This window comes from Mustela nigripes, chromosome 16 (assembly GCF_022355385.1).
Source record: "Mustela nigripes isolate SB6536 chromosome 16, MUSNIG.SB6536, whole genome shotgun sequence".
Lineage (NCBI taxonomy): Eukaryota > Metazoa > Chordata > Mammalia > Carnivora > Mustelidae > Mustela > Mustela nigripes.
Window position 1 is genome coordinate 32,148,969 of NC_081572.1, and position 19,724 is coordinate 32,168,692.

At 38.3% G+C, this 19,724-nt stretch overlaps 2 protein-coding genes across 2 annotated transcripts in view; both read right to left on the reverse strand.

Moving 5' to 3' along the window:
- The window catches only part of RNF43 (ring finger protein 43), a 64,023-nt gene extending 52,925 nt beyond the window's left edge, over positions 1–11,098 (reverse strand). The window contains exons 1-2 of the mRNA XM_059378818.1: positions 10,532–11,098; positions 8,817–9,695 (exon numbers count right to left, since the gene is read on the reverse strand). Of these exons, the coding sequence (XP_059234801.1) occupies positions 8,817–9,068 (252 nt within the window). The 5' untranslated portion in view covers positions 9,069–9,695; positions 10,532–11,098. The remainder of the gene's footprint in view (positions 1–8,816; positions 9,696–10,531) is intronic.
- Positions 11,099–15,706: 4,608 nt separating this feature from the next.
- HSF5 (heat shock transcription factor 5) overlaps positions 15,707–19,724 on the reverse strand; it is a 45,963-nt gene continuing 41,945 nt past the window's right edge. The window contains exon 6 of the mRNA XM_059380353.1: positions 15,707–15,777. Within this exon, the coding sequence (XP_059236336.1) occupies positions 15,707–15,777 (71 nt within the window). The remainder of the gene's footprint in view (positions 15,778–19,724) is intronic.

Sequence of the window (19,724 nt, forward strand, 5' to 3'; positions counted from 1 at the left end):
TAAAATTGGTAGGCACATGATAACTGAATATACTTCTTAAATTACAGTTGTATTATGGTTGCTTTCCATCGTAACAGAAGTATCCTAGATTTTTTAAAAAAACAAACAGCGGTCTTGAAGATAGTTATGTTGCCATCTTGAACAACTACCACCACTTCAAATTCCAGGGGTCATAATTTCTTAATAAATTAATTTCCTGTCCCCAAGAAAAATGTGTGCCTGTGTTTATAACTCTCAAAAAACCTCTAACTTAAGGGGCTGCCTTAAGTGGCAGTGGGTTAAGCCTCTGCCTTCAGCTCAGGTCATGATCTCAGGGTCCTGGGATCAAGCCCTGCATTGGGCTCTCTGCTCAGCAGGGAGCCTGCTTCCCTCTCTCTCTCTCTGACTGCTTCTCTGTCTACTTGTGATCTCTCTCTGTCAAATAAATAAATAATCTTTAAAAAAATTAGAGTAGCTAAAGTAGCTTATCTGATATTTTAAAAAACAAACAAGCAAGCAACAATAAACATTTTCTTTTTAAAGATACAAAGTTTTCCATTATAGCAAATAGAAATTTAAGGGCCCAAGGAATTCTACTCTAGGGAAAGCAGTAGAGAGTAAAGGATAGAAAAAAAAAAAAAAAAACCCAGAAAGTAACCAAAGTTAGTTTCACAGCCTCTGTTTTTTGAATTTAGTAATCAAACAGACACATATTGTTCTACTTATATTGAAACAAATTAGTAAAATATCCTTTATTCTTATGGACCTTTCAGTGAAAACACCATAATGAAAGGGTTGTAAGCATTTCTTGAATTGATGCAGTTCCACTTAATATTTGGAGAGCACAATTCCTTTGCTAAATCAACATAAGCAGATCCTTCTCATATACCAATTTTAACATCTGAGGTCATCTTAGGTCAAGACAACCTTCTTATAACTGAACCATAATATTGTTGTCTATTTGACTTCAAGTAATATATACAAACATTTTTCCCCCCGGTATTTTATTTATTTTAGAGAGAGAGGGTGTGCATGAACAGAGGGAGGGACAGGGAGAGGAACAAGCAGACTCTAGGCTGAGCACAGAGCCCGACAGGGGCTCAATCCCAGGACCCCGATGCCACCACCCAAAATCAAATCAAGAGTTGGCTGCCCAATCAACTGAGCCACCAAGGCGCCCCTATGCAAACACTTTTCAAATTAAGTAAGCTGAGGGTAGATTCAGTTTGAGAATTTGGTATTGTTTCTTGAAATAATGGATTCTTCTAGGATAGCAGGCCTTAGTCTGGAGTCCTTAGATCCCTGTATGTCAAAGACCCTCTCAATTCACTGAGATTTTAGGTAAAATTGTATTTTAAGTGCATGTGGTCAGCAACTTTTCTCAAATCCTCAAAGGAGACTATGACACCAAAAAAAGATTTAAAAATCACTGTGTTGGGACGCCTGGTTGGCTCAGTCGGTTAAGCATCTGCCTTCGACCCAGGTCACGATCTCAGGATCCTAGGATCAAGTCCCACATCGGGCTCTCTGCTCAGTAGGGAGTCTTCTTCTCCCTCTCCCTCTCCCTCTGTGCTTTTTCTCTCTCTCAAATAAATAAATCTTTTTTTTTTTTTTTTTAATCACTGTGTTAGGGTATCTTAAAACCAGAATTGGAAATCATAAGCTTAAGGACTAAGAAGGTGAGGTCCTTTAGAAATGCACCAATAGGGGCGCCTGGGTGGCTCAGTGGGTTAAAGCCTCTGCATTCCACTCAGGTTATAATCTCAGGGTCCTAGGATCAAGCCCCGAATCAGGCTCTCTGCTCAGCAGGGAGCCTGCTTCCTCTCTCTCTGCCTGCCTCTCTGCCTACTTGTGATCTCTCTCTGTCATATAAATAAATAAAATCTTAAAAAAAAAAAATAAGTGTGCCAATATCTTAAAATCACAGATTTAAAGTAGTACCCCAATATATCTTTCCTCAAAAATCAGAATTTCCTAAAAAGCGGAGGCTGAGCTATCTATTAAACCAAATAAATGCTGTGTAAAGAAGCACCTCAAATATATTGATTATAGCCATGTTTACAATTTAGAAGCAGCAATCAAGGAGATGCTATGCTGTCCATAAGTCAGAGGAATAAAGGAATAGAGCAAGTCATATCAAACCCAAAGCACTCAAAATAATTGACCTCATAGTATACTTAAAATGTGAATAACATAAATAAATCTGTTTCATCCTAAAGTTATCTCCCAGCTATTAGAGTTACTCAGCACCACCATCATGTTCCTTACATTTATTCAATAAATAGTTATTGTGTACCTATTATGTCTGAGGCACTAAGTACACAAAGGCACCGCTCCCAAGAATACGTCTCTGAACTAAGGAGACAAAAAGTTCCTACTTTCACAGAGCTCATATTCCACTGAGGGGACAGAGATGAGTATAGAAATAAAATATTACCATGTCACATGGCAATGTTTATAAAGAAAAACAAAGCAGGGATGGAGAATATGAGCCCAGGAGGGAATAGGAAGAGCCCTTCAGAATAGGACAGTCTAAGAAGGCCTCACTGAGAAAGTGTATTTGATTCTTGGGGGTGACACCTGAGAGACTACAAGAAGAAAATACCTGGGGTATTAACTGGGACTAACAAGTGGAAAGGCCCTGAGGTGGTGGTATGCCTGGCTTACCTGACGGATGACAAGTCCTTAGTCAGAGTGACTAAGGCAGAGTGAGGGGAGAGGAAGTAAAAGGTCAGGGCACCAGGCAGATCCTGATGGGCCTTATAGGTTGTTGGAAAGACTTTGGCTCTTGCCCCAATAATAGTATGGAAAAGAACAATGAATGAAGATCAGAGCACGGGCTCTTAAGGCTTTTTGAGACATAAAGTTGGTAAACCATTTGACCAACAGTTTTTTAACTGAATCATCATGCTGAGCAACACAGGCCCAAATAGAGTAGATATCTCAGCCTTGGACAATATTTTAGCTTTTTAGAATTTCCACACTGTAGAACTGATCCCAGAGAGATCTATATCCTTGGAAACCTTAAAAATTGTATTACTAATCTATCGCCTGCAAAGCAGATTGGGTCCATCACTGTGCAACTTTGTTCTTGTAATAATTTATTTGCTTTCTCACCCCCATTAGGTTCCCTTTTCTGTAAAATGGAGTAAATATTACTTGTTCTTCTTTGGCTTGCGGGTATCTATGAATCATTTTAAGCTTCTTGGAAGAAAACTACTATGTAAATTCAATGGAACATCATTACCACACTCTTCTCTAACAATACCCTACCCTACCAATGCTGGTTCCTAAGAGGACATTTACAATAGTACAGTGCTCATTTATAACATCTTTTTCCTCTACTGCACTTAGCAATTTGAAGGGAATAAGAGGGGGGGAAAGGGCAAAGAATGATCCAACACTTTCCAGTGAATAAAATGTAAAAGCCCTTCTATTAAAAACAAAAACAAGCATGGGAGGCTGCGTTGCTCAGTTAGGCGTCTGACTCTTGATCTCAGCCCAGATCTTGATCTCAGAGTCGTGAGTTCAAGCCCTGCACTGGGCTCTACGCCTGGCATGGAGCTACTTAAAACAACAACAAAAAAAAACAGGAGCCCCAGAAACGTATTTAATATTGTGTAAAAAGTAATTGTGGCTGGGCACCTGTGGGACACGGTTGGTTAAACATCCAACTCTTGGTCTCAGCTCAGCTCATGAGCTCAGGGTCATGAGATTAAGCCTTGCATGGAGCCCCACATCGAGCCCCACATTGGGCTCCCTGCTCATCACAGAGTCCACTTGGGAATCTCTCTCCCTCTCCCACTCCCCAATCCCCTGCTCGCACTCTCTCACAAATAAATAATCAAAAAAAATAATAAACTATGGCCAACTTTTACATAAAGAAAATTACAACACACACAAACTCTTTACTACAAAAACCAAGGAAATGTCTACCTCCAGAATCAGCTAAATAAACATTAAATAGCCTCACAGGTGTAATAGCAGAGGTACAGCTCATTTATTGCCTCCTATTAACCATAGCGATTTATGGATTCAAATTTACAAAATATTTGCTGGATTTCCACATGAAATTAAGAACTATTACATATACAAATGTGTTTGATGGGTGCTTGAAAAAGAGATATCTTCTTAACTTGAAAAATTATCATTAAGCATATTCTGTAGCTTCCTTCTCTCCTCTGGGTGCCAGTCTTCTGACAACAAAGCCAAGTCAAGAGAGGCTCTGAGCTGGGACTGTAGAAGGCAAGCACCTAAGATTGTTAGTGCACCCAGCGGAACTCCATTTGAGGGTGTACTTCTGACTCTGTTCCAAAGTCAATTATAAATTAATTGGATATTCTGCACCTCCATTAACATAAGTAACTGAGGGTTGACTGTGCCTTGAATATTTATACTTCTTTTAAAGTCTGTCTCAAAACAAAATCCCAAAACTTTGAAATCTCTGCTTCCAAGTAGCCCCAACTTGTGCAAAGCAATGCATATGCTATTTCAAAATTTATGACGTCAGGTTCCTATATTAGATAACCTACCATGGTCTGTTATAAAATGAAGAGAAAGGTAATAAAAGTTGTTACATAAAAAGGTAGATACTGACTAAATAAACATTCTGATGTACAAATATCTTTGCAAATGAAACACAAATGAGAGAAACAGAAGGAATACAGAGATCATTACAAATTAGCAGGATATTGGGTATTCTGGGTCAACCTCAGAAAACAGTACTCATCATTTTCATGCCTTTTGAGTCTGGAAATAAATGAATCATTTATTCAGAGCCCACACTGGTGTTCTGTTCATCTGTGGCATTCTTTGATGTGCAGAATTTTAGAGCTGGAAAAGCCTGGGCTCTAGGGTTCAAGTTCCAACTATGCCACCTACTAGCCACATGATCTTGGCAGATAATAACACCTTGAGTCTCAGTTTCCTTATCTGTAAAATATGAAGAATAGAAGTACTGTACTTTTCTCACAAAGTTATTATGAGGAGGCAACGAACTAATACATGTAAAGTGAACAGCACACATTTGCAATGCACTATTATTATATTTGAATCTCTCATTTTTACAGATGGGGAATCTAAAGCCTAGAGAGGTAAAAATCATCTTGTCCCAAATCACCCAACTACATAGTGACAGAGTCAGAGCTGAAGTCCAGCCCCTTGAGTCGCAGTGTAGTCACTTAGACAACAATGACCTGCTAAAGCATTCTCTCTCTGGTTTTGGCCAAAGCTTTTATTTATAAAGATTTCTCTCCCTCCTCAAATAATTCATTCCAGGCCCTGATTACAAATAAAGCAAAAAGGCCAAAATAGGACAGCTACGTGTTGACTAATAGGTAAGTGCAGGGGCAAGCAGAGACATTGCACAAGGGGGAATTTGTCCAGGAGGTGTTCACTGCTAGTGGCCCAATGTTAAACCACCAAGCTGCCACTGTAGGTCTGAAGCCTCAGGACAGTACATTCTAATCTGGATCATAACTTTATCCTAAAGTCTAAGAAAATCCAGGACAAACCGCTGAGCAGGAAGAGTGTGACCGTCAAAGAACTGTTGACCTCTTTTGTGCAATTTTTTGGTTACAATCCTCTTGCTTTTTTGCTTTGAGAAAATGTTTTCAAGTTGTCCTTCTGAGTGACATTTATAAATAAGGAACAGGAATTGGAAAAGAAAATGGGGCTGTAATCATTTATAGAAGTGGTAACAACAATATTACTAGAAATAACAGAAACAAACCTTGACAAAAGGTAAATAAACCAGAAGACAGGACAGTTAGACAATGCATATGCTCTAGCACATTTTTCATCAACAATGGTATAAACCACGAGAAAAAAATAAATATTCAGATGAAAAATAAAAACAGTAAGAAGTTATAACCACTATCATTTAGTGCTTTTTACCAGACACAGACAAGGAATTAGGAGAGCTGGAAAGTTTCCTTGACATGGATTAATTGAACAAAATGTAGAGAAATGTCAAAATTTCTGAAACTATCTGGGAATTCCAGAAACCACAGCAAGGTTACTATTTATTTATTTTTTTTTAATTTTTTTTAAGATTTTATTTATTTATTTGACAGACAGAGATCACAAGCAGAGAGGCAGGCAGACAGAGAGGGGAGGAAGCAGGCTCCCCGCCGAGCAGAGAGCCCGACGTGGGGCTCGATCCCAGGACCCTGGGATCATGACCCAAGCCGAAGGCAGCGGCTTAACCCACTGAGCCACCCAGGCGCCCCTACTACTTATTTTTTAAGACACTGTTCTTGTACCTTTACGTTTCCTAGTGCAGAGCACCGCTGATTTTACAAAGGCCTGACTACGTCTTTGGAGACAATCAAACTTAATAGGCAGCTAGAATAATTCATAGCAGAAGGATACATTGAATTATTTAAAATTCCTCAAGGCCAACAGAGAAGAATGCCTTCAGATCTGCGGCACCAGAGACAGCTATCTATCAAGCAAGCTGAAGCGCAGCAAAGCACGAATCTAGGAGATACAAACTTCAGTTACAAGGAAGGCTTGGTTAACCACTGTCGTGTAATCTGATAAGGACCAAACAGCATGGATTCTAGAAGTGTAAACCATGTGTTCCTAACACACTAGAGTTCTTTGAAAGAATTAATCAAATAGTAGATAAAGAAAAATTGGTGCATAGCATCCAAAATGTTGTTTTGTATTTTTAAAATAAAGTCTCTCTTAAGAAGTTATTAAGAAAATTCAGTTACTATTGTGGATCAAAAATTGATTAACAGACAATAAACCAGGACCAATACTGAGAGTATCCAGCGATTAATATTAGGCCAGTGTACAAATTTATTAATGACCTAAAAGAAGCTTATGTGAACAGAAAAAGTAAAGACTAAAAATTGCCAATAATGTAAACTACCCAATAATAAAATACAAAAAGCCTTGCTAAATAATAGATACAATGAAATTCCCTCTTCACAAAGTAAAGAAACAACATTTTTAAAAGTTAATAGCTAAAAATTAAAAAAAAAAAAAAGATTGGCAGGATTTACCAGAGTGAGAAAGGTAGAATAAGCAAAGATATGATCAAGATTGGTAAAATAATGAATGGCAAAGAGAATGCCAGCTAGTCTCTGTTATATACCTTTTCCTTTATGCATACACAGAGCCTTATGGTAACAGAAGACAACACAAAATAAAAGACACTATTTTATGCAGCATATAATTAACCCATTGAACATGCTGCCACAGGACATTAATAAGACACAGAGTATGGCTCTCCAAAGACCTCAGAAATATCAAAATAGGGTTTTGTAGTAAAACTACTTATGGAAAAAAATGAAAATGGAGCATACACCTCATGATTCAGGGTATCAACAAGGCAAGCTCAGGAAGAAAGTTTCCTTTTCAGTTATAGTCAAATGATTTGTGAGTTCAACTTTTAAATATTCCTAATTCCATCCTAGAACTCAGATTAAGTGAATAGACTCTTATCTAAAAATTCTTTTGCCATTTTTTCCAGATACATTCCTTTTGCCTGTTCGTTTTTCTGAATAGCCAAGCCCTCCATTTCATCTAATTCTTCTTCTACTTCACTTATCCCAGTTTCAACATGTTGCCTAAAAAATGATCACGAAGAACCAAAAATCATATATGTAAAATTACATATTTGGAAGAGTTCTTTAATTTGTTAAATTTTCTCACCTTCTTTAAGTAGACAAAAATTGGATTCATACAATCTTTGGTTCTATTCATATCACACAATTAAAATCTGAGGCCAAATGCTGAAGTAAATCATATTTAATAACATCTTAACCTATGCACAAGAGCTACAGCAAGAAATGCCCTTTTGTAAAGTGAATTTTAATCAATAAGGAACATAATTCTATGGAATAAGACACAAGAATGCCACAGTAAAAAAAAATACAGCCTTTTGGGCTCATGTTCACCATGGGGAATGAACAATTTGTCTATGAAAAGCTATGGCCCCAGTCAGTTCATAAATTCAATACAAAAAGGTAGGCTATGAATGAATTATAGACAAAATTCACAGCCTGAAAGCCTAAGAAACTATGTCTGAAAAGCTTTGTGGGTCAGTGGAAAAAAAAAACAAACCATTAAATTTTTTTCAAAAATAAAATTATGTGTAGACAAGACCAAAGGAGGCAAGTTTACACCTTGTGTCCATTTTGTAATGCAATCCTCTCCATTTTGGGCTTAGCAATAGGGTGCTACACGTGGTATAAAGCCTGCCGTAGCATTCAAGCTTGACTGAAATTTAGAAGTGACACAGTGATCAAATATGCTCCAAGGACGTTCTAGAATTTCAGGGTGCTGCTGACCATTACAACCTCCTCACAAGTGCATGGTAACAGATGGTCACTAGACTTACTGCGGTGATCACTTTGTAATGCATACAATATGAAATTATTACATTGTACACATGAAACTAAATAATGTTATATAGCAATTTTACCTCAAAAATCAACCTCTTTTGTGTTCACTTCGATTTTAAACAGGATATAAAGTACGATCCTCATGTCAATTAAATAGAAATCCGCATATTTAATCTACCAAAAAATAGTGTCTGGAATACATCACTTGCAAAGAATGGCCTTATTACGTGGATCTAAAGAGGCAATGTAATATCTGAGTTAAAAACAACCAGATGATCTTCTAAAATATGGAATTTTATGTGTCTCTTCTTTAACATAAAACAAGATGTTTTAGAATGCCAATAAGGCATTATCTTTAAAAGAGGAAACAAACAGAAAACTAAACAGCAGAAGCTCTTGCATGGCATTTGGCTTGGGACACAAAAGGAGAAAGGCATAATTCGAACAGATGGAAAGTGAAATGTAATAAATTGTCCTTACCTGCATTAGTTTTCCTTCTGCTGGAGTTATTTCAGCAACACCAGCAAAAACGCCTTCCAAAGTGAGATTCAGTTTTCCTGTGGGGTCCATTTTCAAGGGGATCACTCTGATAATAGCTTTCTGCTCTGCTGATCTTTCCGACTCCACCGCTGCCGCCAGTACCAGTCCTGTGCGTCCAAAGCCTGCCTGCAGGGTAGCCATCAGCAGCCAGGGCCAGAGGGCAGCCAGCTGCAGCTGGTGGCCACCACTCATGCTACCAGCTGCAGCAATGCACTTCGGCCATACATACCGCTTCCACCAACCAATTCCAAGTGCAGCTTCTCAGATCCAAACAAATGGGGGAAAAGAGAATTGATGCTTCAGTTTCTGAAAGCCAAGTCGTAGTCTGGGCCCTTCCTTTCTCTAAAGTGTCTTCCCACAAACAGGTGGCTTTCCTGATCTGTTGGGGCAGACGGTGTCTTCAGCCCACTTCTGCAGCGGGTCTGTCTTTTTCTCCCATCTTCACTGTGATTGGTAAAGATACCACCGCTTCTCTTCGGGATTTCCAACTTTCCTTGAGGTGAAATGTTACATTCTGAACCTTTATTATGTCAGTTCGGGAGGTGTTGGTCTTCCATATGTATCAAGTTGCTGAACCACTAAACCCGACGTTAATGAACCAAACCAGGCAAAGGAAAAAACGAAAGCCATGCATCGAAGGTGAGAGTGAAAAACGCCAGCTTGGAAAATGAAGAGATGGTCCTTTTGAAGCCACAAAATTTGTCAACAGCAAAAGACTAAAGATCACAGGGGGAAAAAGGTATTTGTTTGTTTTTTTTTTCAATGGAGAAGGAGAGGGTACAATACTTCAGGCCACACCTTGAGAGACGTCCAAAGATGCTACAACATGAATTCACAAAAGTTTCCTCATTAAACTGTATTTTAGTGCTGCCAAAGTTCTAGGCCCGTGGAATTTATAATACTTTTCATGAAGTTAAAAATGCTATCATTTTTAATGTTCTACCTGAATTTGCCTACAAATTAGATGCTAATTTATATGTCTTCACAGAGTACAGGATAATCCTGAGTCTCACCACCTTTTCCAACTTTCACAATTAGAAGAGTATCTAGAAAGGTTAGCTTTCCAATTATTTTTCCCAGTTAAATGATATTTCTATCTTTATTTTCCATTCTCTCTTGGGGATTCCAACTTTTATTCTCCTGCTTGAGAATGCCAAGCGCTTTGATTTCCCATGAGATGCTTTTAGAAACTACTTTCTTATCCAGATCTTATAATCTGTAATTTTCCACATTCTTAAGTAAAACAAAGAACTATTCCTAACACGTTTTCAAATTCCTCGAGGGGGTGGGGAATAAAAGATAGGGGGAGTAGGGAGGTGATTAGTCTACAGGCTCTGAGTAGAACATCCTGAAAAAGTAAAAATAAGCCTGAGGAGAGTAGATCTGTGCTATTTCTAGGCACACTTGCGAATTTGGGTCTTTGTACAAACAAAACTTTAGTTCTAAGATATTAAAGTGTGTACCCTTAAGTAAACATAAATGCACTTCAACCATAAAGCCTGCCGTGTTCAGAGGTCAAGTTAAAAAAAATCTTATAAAGTCTTCGGAATAAGTGCTGAAAAGCCAAGCAATTGAACATGAACCTGTTATATAGATCCTTCTCTTTTGCTGAGGCAGAGGGAGAAAAATAAGAATTTCAAAAGAAATCTGCAAACCTGTTACGCTGTCGGGCCCACTGGAATCCACGGGGGTGAAAGAAATTCAATTATGCTTTTATAGGTCCTGCTCAAAAAAGGTTTCAACTGCTTAACCAAGTACAGCTTATTCTTCCACCTTCTCACTCTGCAACCAGATCAAGGGCCCCACACTGCAGGTAGGTGCCGAGAAATTCCGCAGCCTGAAAAAGTAATCCATGCAGGTCAAAGGCAAACATTTACTCCAGGCTTAGAGCTACTGTTCCCAAGAACTCTAAAAAGCACTTATAGAGGATCCAAAATCATTTCTGAAATCTCCTTTCTAACAAATGTTCTTTTTCTCCCCGAACAACATATAAAATGATCAAATCTTGAGAGAGAAAAGGAGCAAAGTAGCAAATACATCAGCAACAATTCACTACCAGGAACACAGAAAATCCCAGAGGGAGAAAGCAGTATCTCTGAATCACGGATGGACTTGGAAAGTTCGGAAAGATTCGAGTGCTTCCCTTCCAGAAAGACAATTCTGGATCAACTCCCTAGAGGAGGAAGCCTGTGGTTTGTAATTGGTGTTCTAGCTCTGACTCCCTCCCCTGGGCCTGCAATCACGCTCTCTACCTGCTGACACAAAGTGAGGGTGGAGCAGCTAGAGGCAACCCGCCCCTCCTCCTGGCTGACTGGAGGGCAAGGGCTTGAGTGCGCGCACACTCACGGAGCCAGGCACGTTCTTTTGCTCTCTGCTCTCTCGGCTCCTCTACGCCCTCTATGGAGCCACAGCCAAACTGCATCCAATTCAATGCTCTAACTTGGTCCTGGTAAGCAAGCTACCGCATGTAAATCAAGTCCACTCACCCATACATCTAAGCAGCTTCTGCAACCAGGAGAACATAAATGGTCGTATGAGGAAATAAAGAGAATAAAACAGTGAAAACCCAGAACATGAAAGAGCAGACACAAGACTATGCAAATAAGTTCAAAGGGGTTTCGTTTCTGCTCTTTTCGGGTTTTAGTGTCTAGAAAGGGCACAATGCCAGGATGAAGTGATCCAGTGCTGTAGCCCTTATTGCTGTCTCATGTCTGCTACACCAGCAAGAATCCTGTCCATTTTACACATAGTTTTGCTTCAGCTTTTTACGTATTTAAATTCAGCAGCTCTTTTCTAAACTGTGCCTGTATGGAGCTTTTTAGATCAAGCTGGTATCAGAGGCCTGGAACCTCTTATTTACTTCTCACGTCATTGGAGAATGAAATAATACTATGGATCACACCCATGCCCTCAATGTAAGATTGCGAGGAAGTCTGCCATCAACACAGGCAAAGGAGTAAAATATATATGCTTCATAAGAAGTGTGTAGGCAAAAAGAAAACCAATTCTTGGCTAATTACCACAACCGTGAACTCTACCCCTTTTAGTTACCTTGTCATGAGAATGCAAAAGTTTCTAATATATGTGTCTAAAATTTGAATTTTCAAATTTTCCAGATTTTATTGGACTGTGTCCAATTTATTTTTGACCTATTGCCAACAATCTCTCCAAACTGTATAAAAGTACAATGTGAACGTGGTTAACATATTGAAGTGCACACTTAGATTGCTTTTACACTGAAATTTTAGTTGTGGTAAGAAGCACAGAAGACTAAAAATGTTTTAGTTGTACAAATGAGAGTATATAAATTGATCATCTGTAAAATGTGGCTAACAATAATTGCATTGTAGGTTGGTTATAAAACTTTGAGCTGACATAATGCCTCTAGAGCAAAAAGGTATGAGTGCTTTCTTTACCTTGAACATTTTTTCCCTAAAAAAGGTTTATAGGAATAATTTTGGCAATTTTGGCCTAATAATTGACACAGAGCTGAGAAATAAGCTCTAAAATAAATTCTTAATTTAGCACGTTCTCTTTATTGGTTGGACCTTAAGAACACAATGTAACTATAGACCTTTACAGCTCTTTTCAAACAAATTTTTTAAAAACTTCTATGGTTTTGGGGCACCTGGGTGGCTCAGTGGGTTAAAGCCTCTGCCTTTGGCTCAGGTCATGATCCCAGGATCCTGGGATCGAGCCCCACATCTGGCTCTCTGCTCCGCAGGGAGCCTGCTTCCTCCTCTCTCTCTGCCTACCTGCGATCTCTCTCTGTCAAATAAATAAATAAAATCTTAAAAAAAAAAAAACTTCTATGGTTTTATATTTTTTATTTTATATATATTGTGTAATAGTAGAGCATAAATAATGCAAAATATACATTACTGTATATTTAATAGATGCAAAAATATCTCCTACCAATGGACTTTGCCTCACCTGTTCATGCTTGAAACTTGCAAAGGAGTTAAGAGACCTAAACAAACCTAAGAGTTAATATACACACTTAGTTAAAAGAAGGAAAATAAAAATAGATGTGGTTTCCCTCTCTCAAGGAAACTGCATGATCTAGGAATGATGCTAATATGTATTGTGAACCTGGGTCTCCCATGAGATACTCAGGATCAAACCAAACAGCCCTACGTAGTTTATTGCACTGATATATTGTGTTTACTAGGTCACCAGAATTGACAAGCAAGAGAAATTATTCTCTTGCTTATCCTTCAGGGGTTGATATACCACAACTTCCACAGAGATGTCATAAAGATGTCATTACTGTGGTAATGAAATGTTCATCTCACTGACATCAACCACCTAATCTTACCCATGAGAAAGATCATCCTTCAGGATCTATTTCCACATCTGGATTGTCTAAAGTTACTGAAGACTACTCATCCTTTTCCTTAAAAAAAAAAAAAAACAGGTTTTTTTATAAACATGTCCAAGAAATGTCCATATTCCTAATGGCATTTGAAAGATTCATCTGCTATTCAATTGCAAATGGGAAAAAAAAAAAAACCCTGACACTTTTTATTTAAAGTCAGATTCTTTGAAAAACAGAATACATTCTTTTTTAAATTTTGCTAAGATGACTGAGATCTCTACTGATCACCAATAAAACAGTAAAAACAAGCAAGACAAATCCAGTTGAAATACTCACTTTATTGTTGACTGATTGAAATTTATCGTGCTTAAGGTGCTGAAATACTGAGGTCCTAGTCAGAAACCTTGTTCATATGTATCAGACCCTACTGGCTAATTCACACAAAGATTTTATTTTACCTTTTGCCATTTTCCCCAAGTCAGTGATGATAGCTTTAGTTGATAGGTAGCAGGCATGTGAGCAAAGCAGGAGATCCAGCTCCTTGGTCTGTTGTATTCATATATAAAAAAGTTTGGGAAGCTGATAAAGGTATTTCATTAATTAAGCTTTAAACCACTGAAACCAAATCCATGCCAAGGTTTCTGCTTGACACATGTTCCTCAAAAGATATTATTTCTTTCAACATACAAAAAGCTAAAAAGGCATATTAAGGGAAGGAATGTCTCCTATACAGTTTATCAGCTTCTCAACATGACAGCGAAAAGGCAAAGTTCCTTCATTTGGAAATTGGGTCTCCTCTTCACATACTCTGCCAAAATACATAGTCAGGCCAAAAGATGGAGGAGTCTTGATAATTTGTTCATCTTTTAAACCTTGCTAATAAAGATGAGTAAATGCCCATCACATGGACATCGAATAGTCTAATCAGATGGACCAAACAGGTCACTTTTCAGAATCTACTTTCATATCTAAACTGAGTCACTGCATACCAATACAGAACTCATCCATTTTGGAAAAACTACTATCTCTGTAATGTTTCTATGGTTTGACATCACTGGGAAGGTGCAATGCAATTTAAGAAACAAATTGTTACACCCACGAAGAGTAGCATAGTATTTATGTCATATCACTAAGTGCCTTTTCTTTTTAATTAGTTTCATATTCCTAGGCTTTCCTTTTGTCCCTGCAATTCTTATTAGGACAACTGAAACAGAACCCAATAAGGAAGTTCTAGCCAGTTTAAAAGACTTTAAAATCAGACAGTTTCTTGCTGTCATTGGATGAGCAAGTGAGGGATCAACCACAGAAAGTGGATACCCAAGATACCTCTCCTAAAAACCAGTCCCACAGTCCTACTATTTGAATTTAGAATCCTACAGAGGGGATAAAATAAAAATGTTATGGTCTATCCCACTATCTAAAATTCTCTCAGAAGCTTAAACCAGACATAAAGTATTAAGAACATCAGAGGTATACAGTTTCTGTTAAATGACTACTAATCAGTTTTTCCCAAAATTTGCACACAATATCTCATATAGATGAGAATTTATATGTACTTAATATAAAAAGCTAATGCAAAAAAACAGTGTTAAATCTCTTACTGTTTTTGTTCACACATTTCCCCTTCAAAATAAATATCTTACACATGCATCCTTTATCCTTCTATCCTGCAATATTAATAAAAATACAAAGCTTTAAAACTTTAAAATCTACCAGCATTTATAAATATAATAAACAAATACTTTTCTTTAGAAGACACTTAAATAAGTGATATACAACAAAACCTTCTTACCATTTATGATAATGTATCGTTAAAATTAAAGAAAGATATGAAAATAGAAGAATGCTCCCATTAATATAAAAGAATCAGGGGCTGTTAAGTGTGATGGATGGTCCAAGTCGCCTTGCTTTTGAAACAGAATGCTGGGTTAGGAAGTAAGAGCATTTCCTGGTTAATCACTTAGAAAATTAGCTCTTTCTCAGAGTTTCTTCCCTGGAATTCCTGACCCATTTAGACCTGTGATCTTGGTGACCTCACATGCCTTTGTTTCTCACACAATCTTCTCTAGAAGGATCACACTGTGACTTGAAACAGATAGACTGAGCTCCCCACTGGCGTTGTGCTGACTACAGTTTGAGAACGGCAAGATAGCAAAGCAGCACACACACAGATGATTCTCCAGCACAGAGATGCGGCAGCTTTTAGATGCTTCTGGACTGTAACAGAAGGCCAGGACTTTTCATTTGAAAGGGATCTGGGCAGCAAAAAGAAAAAAAAAAAAAAAAAAAAAAGGCTGCTTGATGTTTAGTAGTTTGTCAAGGTAAATAATCTGAAACAGCTGTAGTAAATACCAAAGTTCCAATTCTCAATTAACAAAATTCTCAATTAACAAAACAAAAATACTTTTTTTTTTCCTTAACAGAACTGAAAAAATCCCAACAGTGTGTCATGTGCAAGGCTAGTCTGCCTCCAGCTAAGCTAGTGCACAATGTCACATTTGTCATCCGTTCCTCACTCTTTTAATTCTTCCTCCTTTGGAAAGTGCTCCTGCTTGCAGGCCACGTCCACCAGCAGATGAAGATCTAGAAAGAAAGAAGGTTTGTTTACTCACTCTTAGCCTCTTGGATTGTAGAGCTCGACAGGTAAGTCTTCAGACAAGAAGAACAAGTTGCTCATGTTTAAATGTAGAATTGGATCTAAAATTATACTATCTCATCAGATTCTCAATTTTCGGTCATTCCTTTTACCTCTAGAGCACACAGACGCAGCCCAGTTGTTAACCCAATGAGACCAACAAAGTGTACAGTTTATATCTTTTCAGTGATGTAGCTGCCTCTTTTCATTTCAACTGCCTTTTAAGTGAAAAATTAAGGAAAGGTGTCAAAGGGATCAAAGTGAAATATACACACACACAAAAATTCATTTCTTTGATATTATAACAATGAGTGGGTGGGTGGCTTGTGGGAATATGAAAAAGTCGTGTCTTCAGAAATACAGTGTTAAAATAAGTAATCACTATTTTTCCAAAGTTGATTGACTCCATAAAATTTCCACTTACTGACAACACAGCTGCTCTCTTGTAGAAAAACCCATCTGAATTCTCTGTAAAAAAGAAACATACCCTTCATGGAAGTAAGAGACAAAGAGAGTTGGTTCACCAAGAATGGAAAGAACTAAGGGCGCCTAGGTGGCGCACTCGGTTAAGCACCCAACTCTTATTTTGGCTCAGGTTGTGATCTCTGGGTTGCTACCTCAGGGCCCCACCTCTGACTCTAAGCTCAGTGCAGTCTGCTTGGGTTTCTCTCTCCCTCTCCCGTTGCCCCATCCCTCCTAAAATAAATAAACAAATCTTAAAAAAAAAAAAAAAAAAAGGAAAGAACTAAAAAGTGAACTCTTAGCTCATGTAGTAGATTTTGTAAGACAAAAAACTAAGATCATGTATAGAAGTAGAGCTAACGTACCTGAGTAACACAGGCAGAAGTAAAAAGACCCTAATGTGGCTTCAGACCCAAGCTAATTAGTTTGCAGCTTCTAGAGCAACATACACACTTCTGGTTTATAACTTCTAGACCAGGGAACCCCTTTCAGGTTTGTTTTGAAGCTTAAATATTGCTGTAGTAGCCCTTCGGAATTAAACTAAACTATAAAGCATGATTTCTTGATTTAATTCTAGATACAGACTTTTATCATTATATTTCTAGAACACAGCTTTTGTGGAATTGACCAACAGAGTAGGCAAGAGACCTAATTCGATAAAATAATTCTACTATTGTATTTGAGAGAATCCAGAAAGCATAAAGAACAGTAACTACTTTTACCATATTTTGTAAAAGGAAAACCAGTCACTAGGGGCAGGTGAACTCATCTGGTGAACAACACTACAACCTATCCATAAAGAACAAGTGATCTGGGGCACCTGTTCCCTTGTTGAACAGGTTAAGCATCTGCCTTTGGCTCAGGTTATGATCCCAGGGTCCTAGAATCGAGCCCCACATTGGGCTCCCTGCTCAGCAGGAAGTCTGCTGGTCCCCCTCTACTCCCCACCCCTGCTTTCTCTCACTGCCTTTCTCTTTCTCAAATAAATAAACAAAATTAAAAAAAAAAAAAAAAAGAAAGAGCAAGCAATTTACCCAGATGAGCGTCTCATTTATCACTTAAAATTCAGTTCTTGTTCATCCATGATCATAACAACATTATTCACAATAACCAAAAGATGGAAACAGTCCAAATGTCCAAGGACAGATGAGTGGATAAACAAAATGTGGTATATACATACAGTGGAGTATTAATTAGCCTTAAAAAATCAGGAAATTTGGGCGCCTGGGTGGCTCAGTGGGTTAAGCCTCTGCCTTCAGCTCAGGTCATGATCTTAGGGTCTGGGATCGGGGCCCGCATCGGGCTCTCTGCTCAGTGGGGAGCCTGTTTCCCCCTCTCTCTCTGCCTGCCTCTCTGCCTACTTGTGACCTCTCTCTCTCTTTCTCTCTCTCTCAAATAAATAAATAAAATCTTTTAAAAAATAAAAAAATCAGGAAATTCTGACACATGCTAAAACACAGCTGAGTCTTGAAGATATTACGCTAATTCAAATAAGTCAGTCACAAAAAGACAAATACTGTGTAATTCCACTGTACGAGTACCCAGAGCAGTCAAATTTGTAGAGACAAAAAGTGGCATGGTGGCTGCCATGGGCTATAGGCTATTATGGGAGTTACTGAATGGACACAGTTTCAGTTTAAGAAGATGATAAAAGCTCTGGAGATGGATGGTGGTGATGGTAGAGAACAACAGGAATGTGCTTCATGCCACTTAAGTGTACAAAATGTTTAACATGCTAAATTTCATGTTATGTATATTTTACCATAAAAGAGTGCTCCTTTTCAGTCTATATAACAATAAAAATCAGTCTCATATTTATATAACATCTTTTTTTCAAATAGTTAAAGTACATTATTATCAGGTCACTTAATTGATCCTGAGGAGTAAACTGCTACCAGAAGCAAGAAACTCTACTCTAAGCCAAATGGTTAATAAGTAAAGCCAGTGGTTTCTCAACCTTGTGGCACACTGGAATCACCTAGGGATCTTTTAAAAAATACTGATGCTTCTGGTTCCTACTGCAACATTCTGCTTTTAATTGGTGTGGAGTGCTACCTAGGCATCAGGATTTCTAAAAGCTGCCCCAAAGATGAAGGATAATACCTAACGATGAACATTCTCTAAACACCTCAGCTCCGTGTCAGAAGAAAGACAGGCCATATATAAAGAACAAATTTAAGGTAAATGCTAGTAAAGCCACTGGGCACCTGGGTGGCAAGTCATTAAGTGTCTGCCTTCAGCTCTGGTCATGATCTCAGGGTCCTGGGATCAAGCCCCTCATCAGGCTCCCTTCTCGGCAGGAAGCCTGCTTCTCCCTCTCCCTCTGCTTGCCTCTCTGCCTACTTGTGATTTCTCTCTCTCTGTGTCAAATAAATAAATAAAATTTTTAAAAAAATAAAAGGTTAGTAAAGCCACTACAGATTTCACATGGGGAGGCAGACTGAAGAACAGCAGCAAAAAAACCTTTTTGGTTTTTTTTTTAAGATTTTATCATATTGGTAAGTTCAAATCATGGACAAGAACACATCACAGACAGGCATACTTGAAAAAGCAATAGCCCAGGGGCACCTGGGTGGCTCAGTTGGTTAAGCATCTGCCTTCCACTCAGGTCATGATCCCAGGGTCCTGGGATTCAGCCCTGCATCAGGCTCTCTGCTCAGTGGGGAGCCTGCTTCTCCCTCTCCCTCTGCCTACTGCTCTGCTTACTTGTGCTCTATCTCTCAAATATATAATATATAAGTAAAATCTTTAAAAAAACCAACAACAACAACAACACACACACACACACACACACACACACTAGCCTAGGTGGCTGTGTAACAGCCTCAGAATGAGTTATATAAATGAATGTGTACAACAAACTCTCTTACCCTTCATGACTGGCTTTAAATTAGCATTTGGCACGTGGCTTCCAATAACGGGCATCAAAACATAGTAGTTTTATCAAAGTGAGCTTCCTTCATTAACAAAGCAGCTGGTTAAGGAGTTAAGAGTATAGAGACCAATAAAAATACAAAAAGACATAGACTAGCTGGGTGATACTAGACGTTTATATGACTTCATTTAGAAAGAGAAGCTTGCGTACTCATCCAAGAAGGTAAGTATTTGGGGATTACAGTAGCTCAGTTGGTTTGAGAGCTGAAAGGCCTTGAGGGAGAAGAGCATTGCATCTACTTGTTTGGGAATGTTAATCCCTACTGAGAGCACCCTCAGGGTTTGGGGATTATTGTCTTAATGAAGTCTCATCCATAATCCAACAGCTACAAAATGGTAAGTCCTTTCTTTAGGAATGGATAGAACTTTGCTTATAAACATTCACTTTCCCTTAACCAGAAAGTAAATACCCCATCAAAACAGAAATGAGTATAGATTTTTACCATAAGATCAATATTTGGGTATATCCAGTTTAGGGTGATAGCATTACAGAAATTGG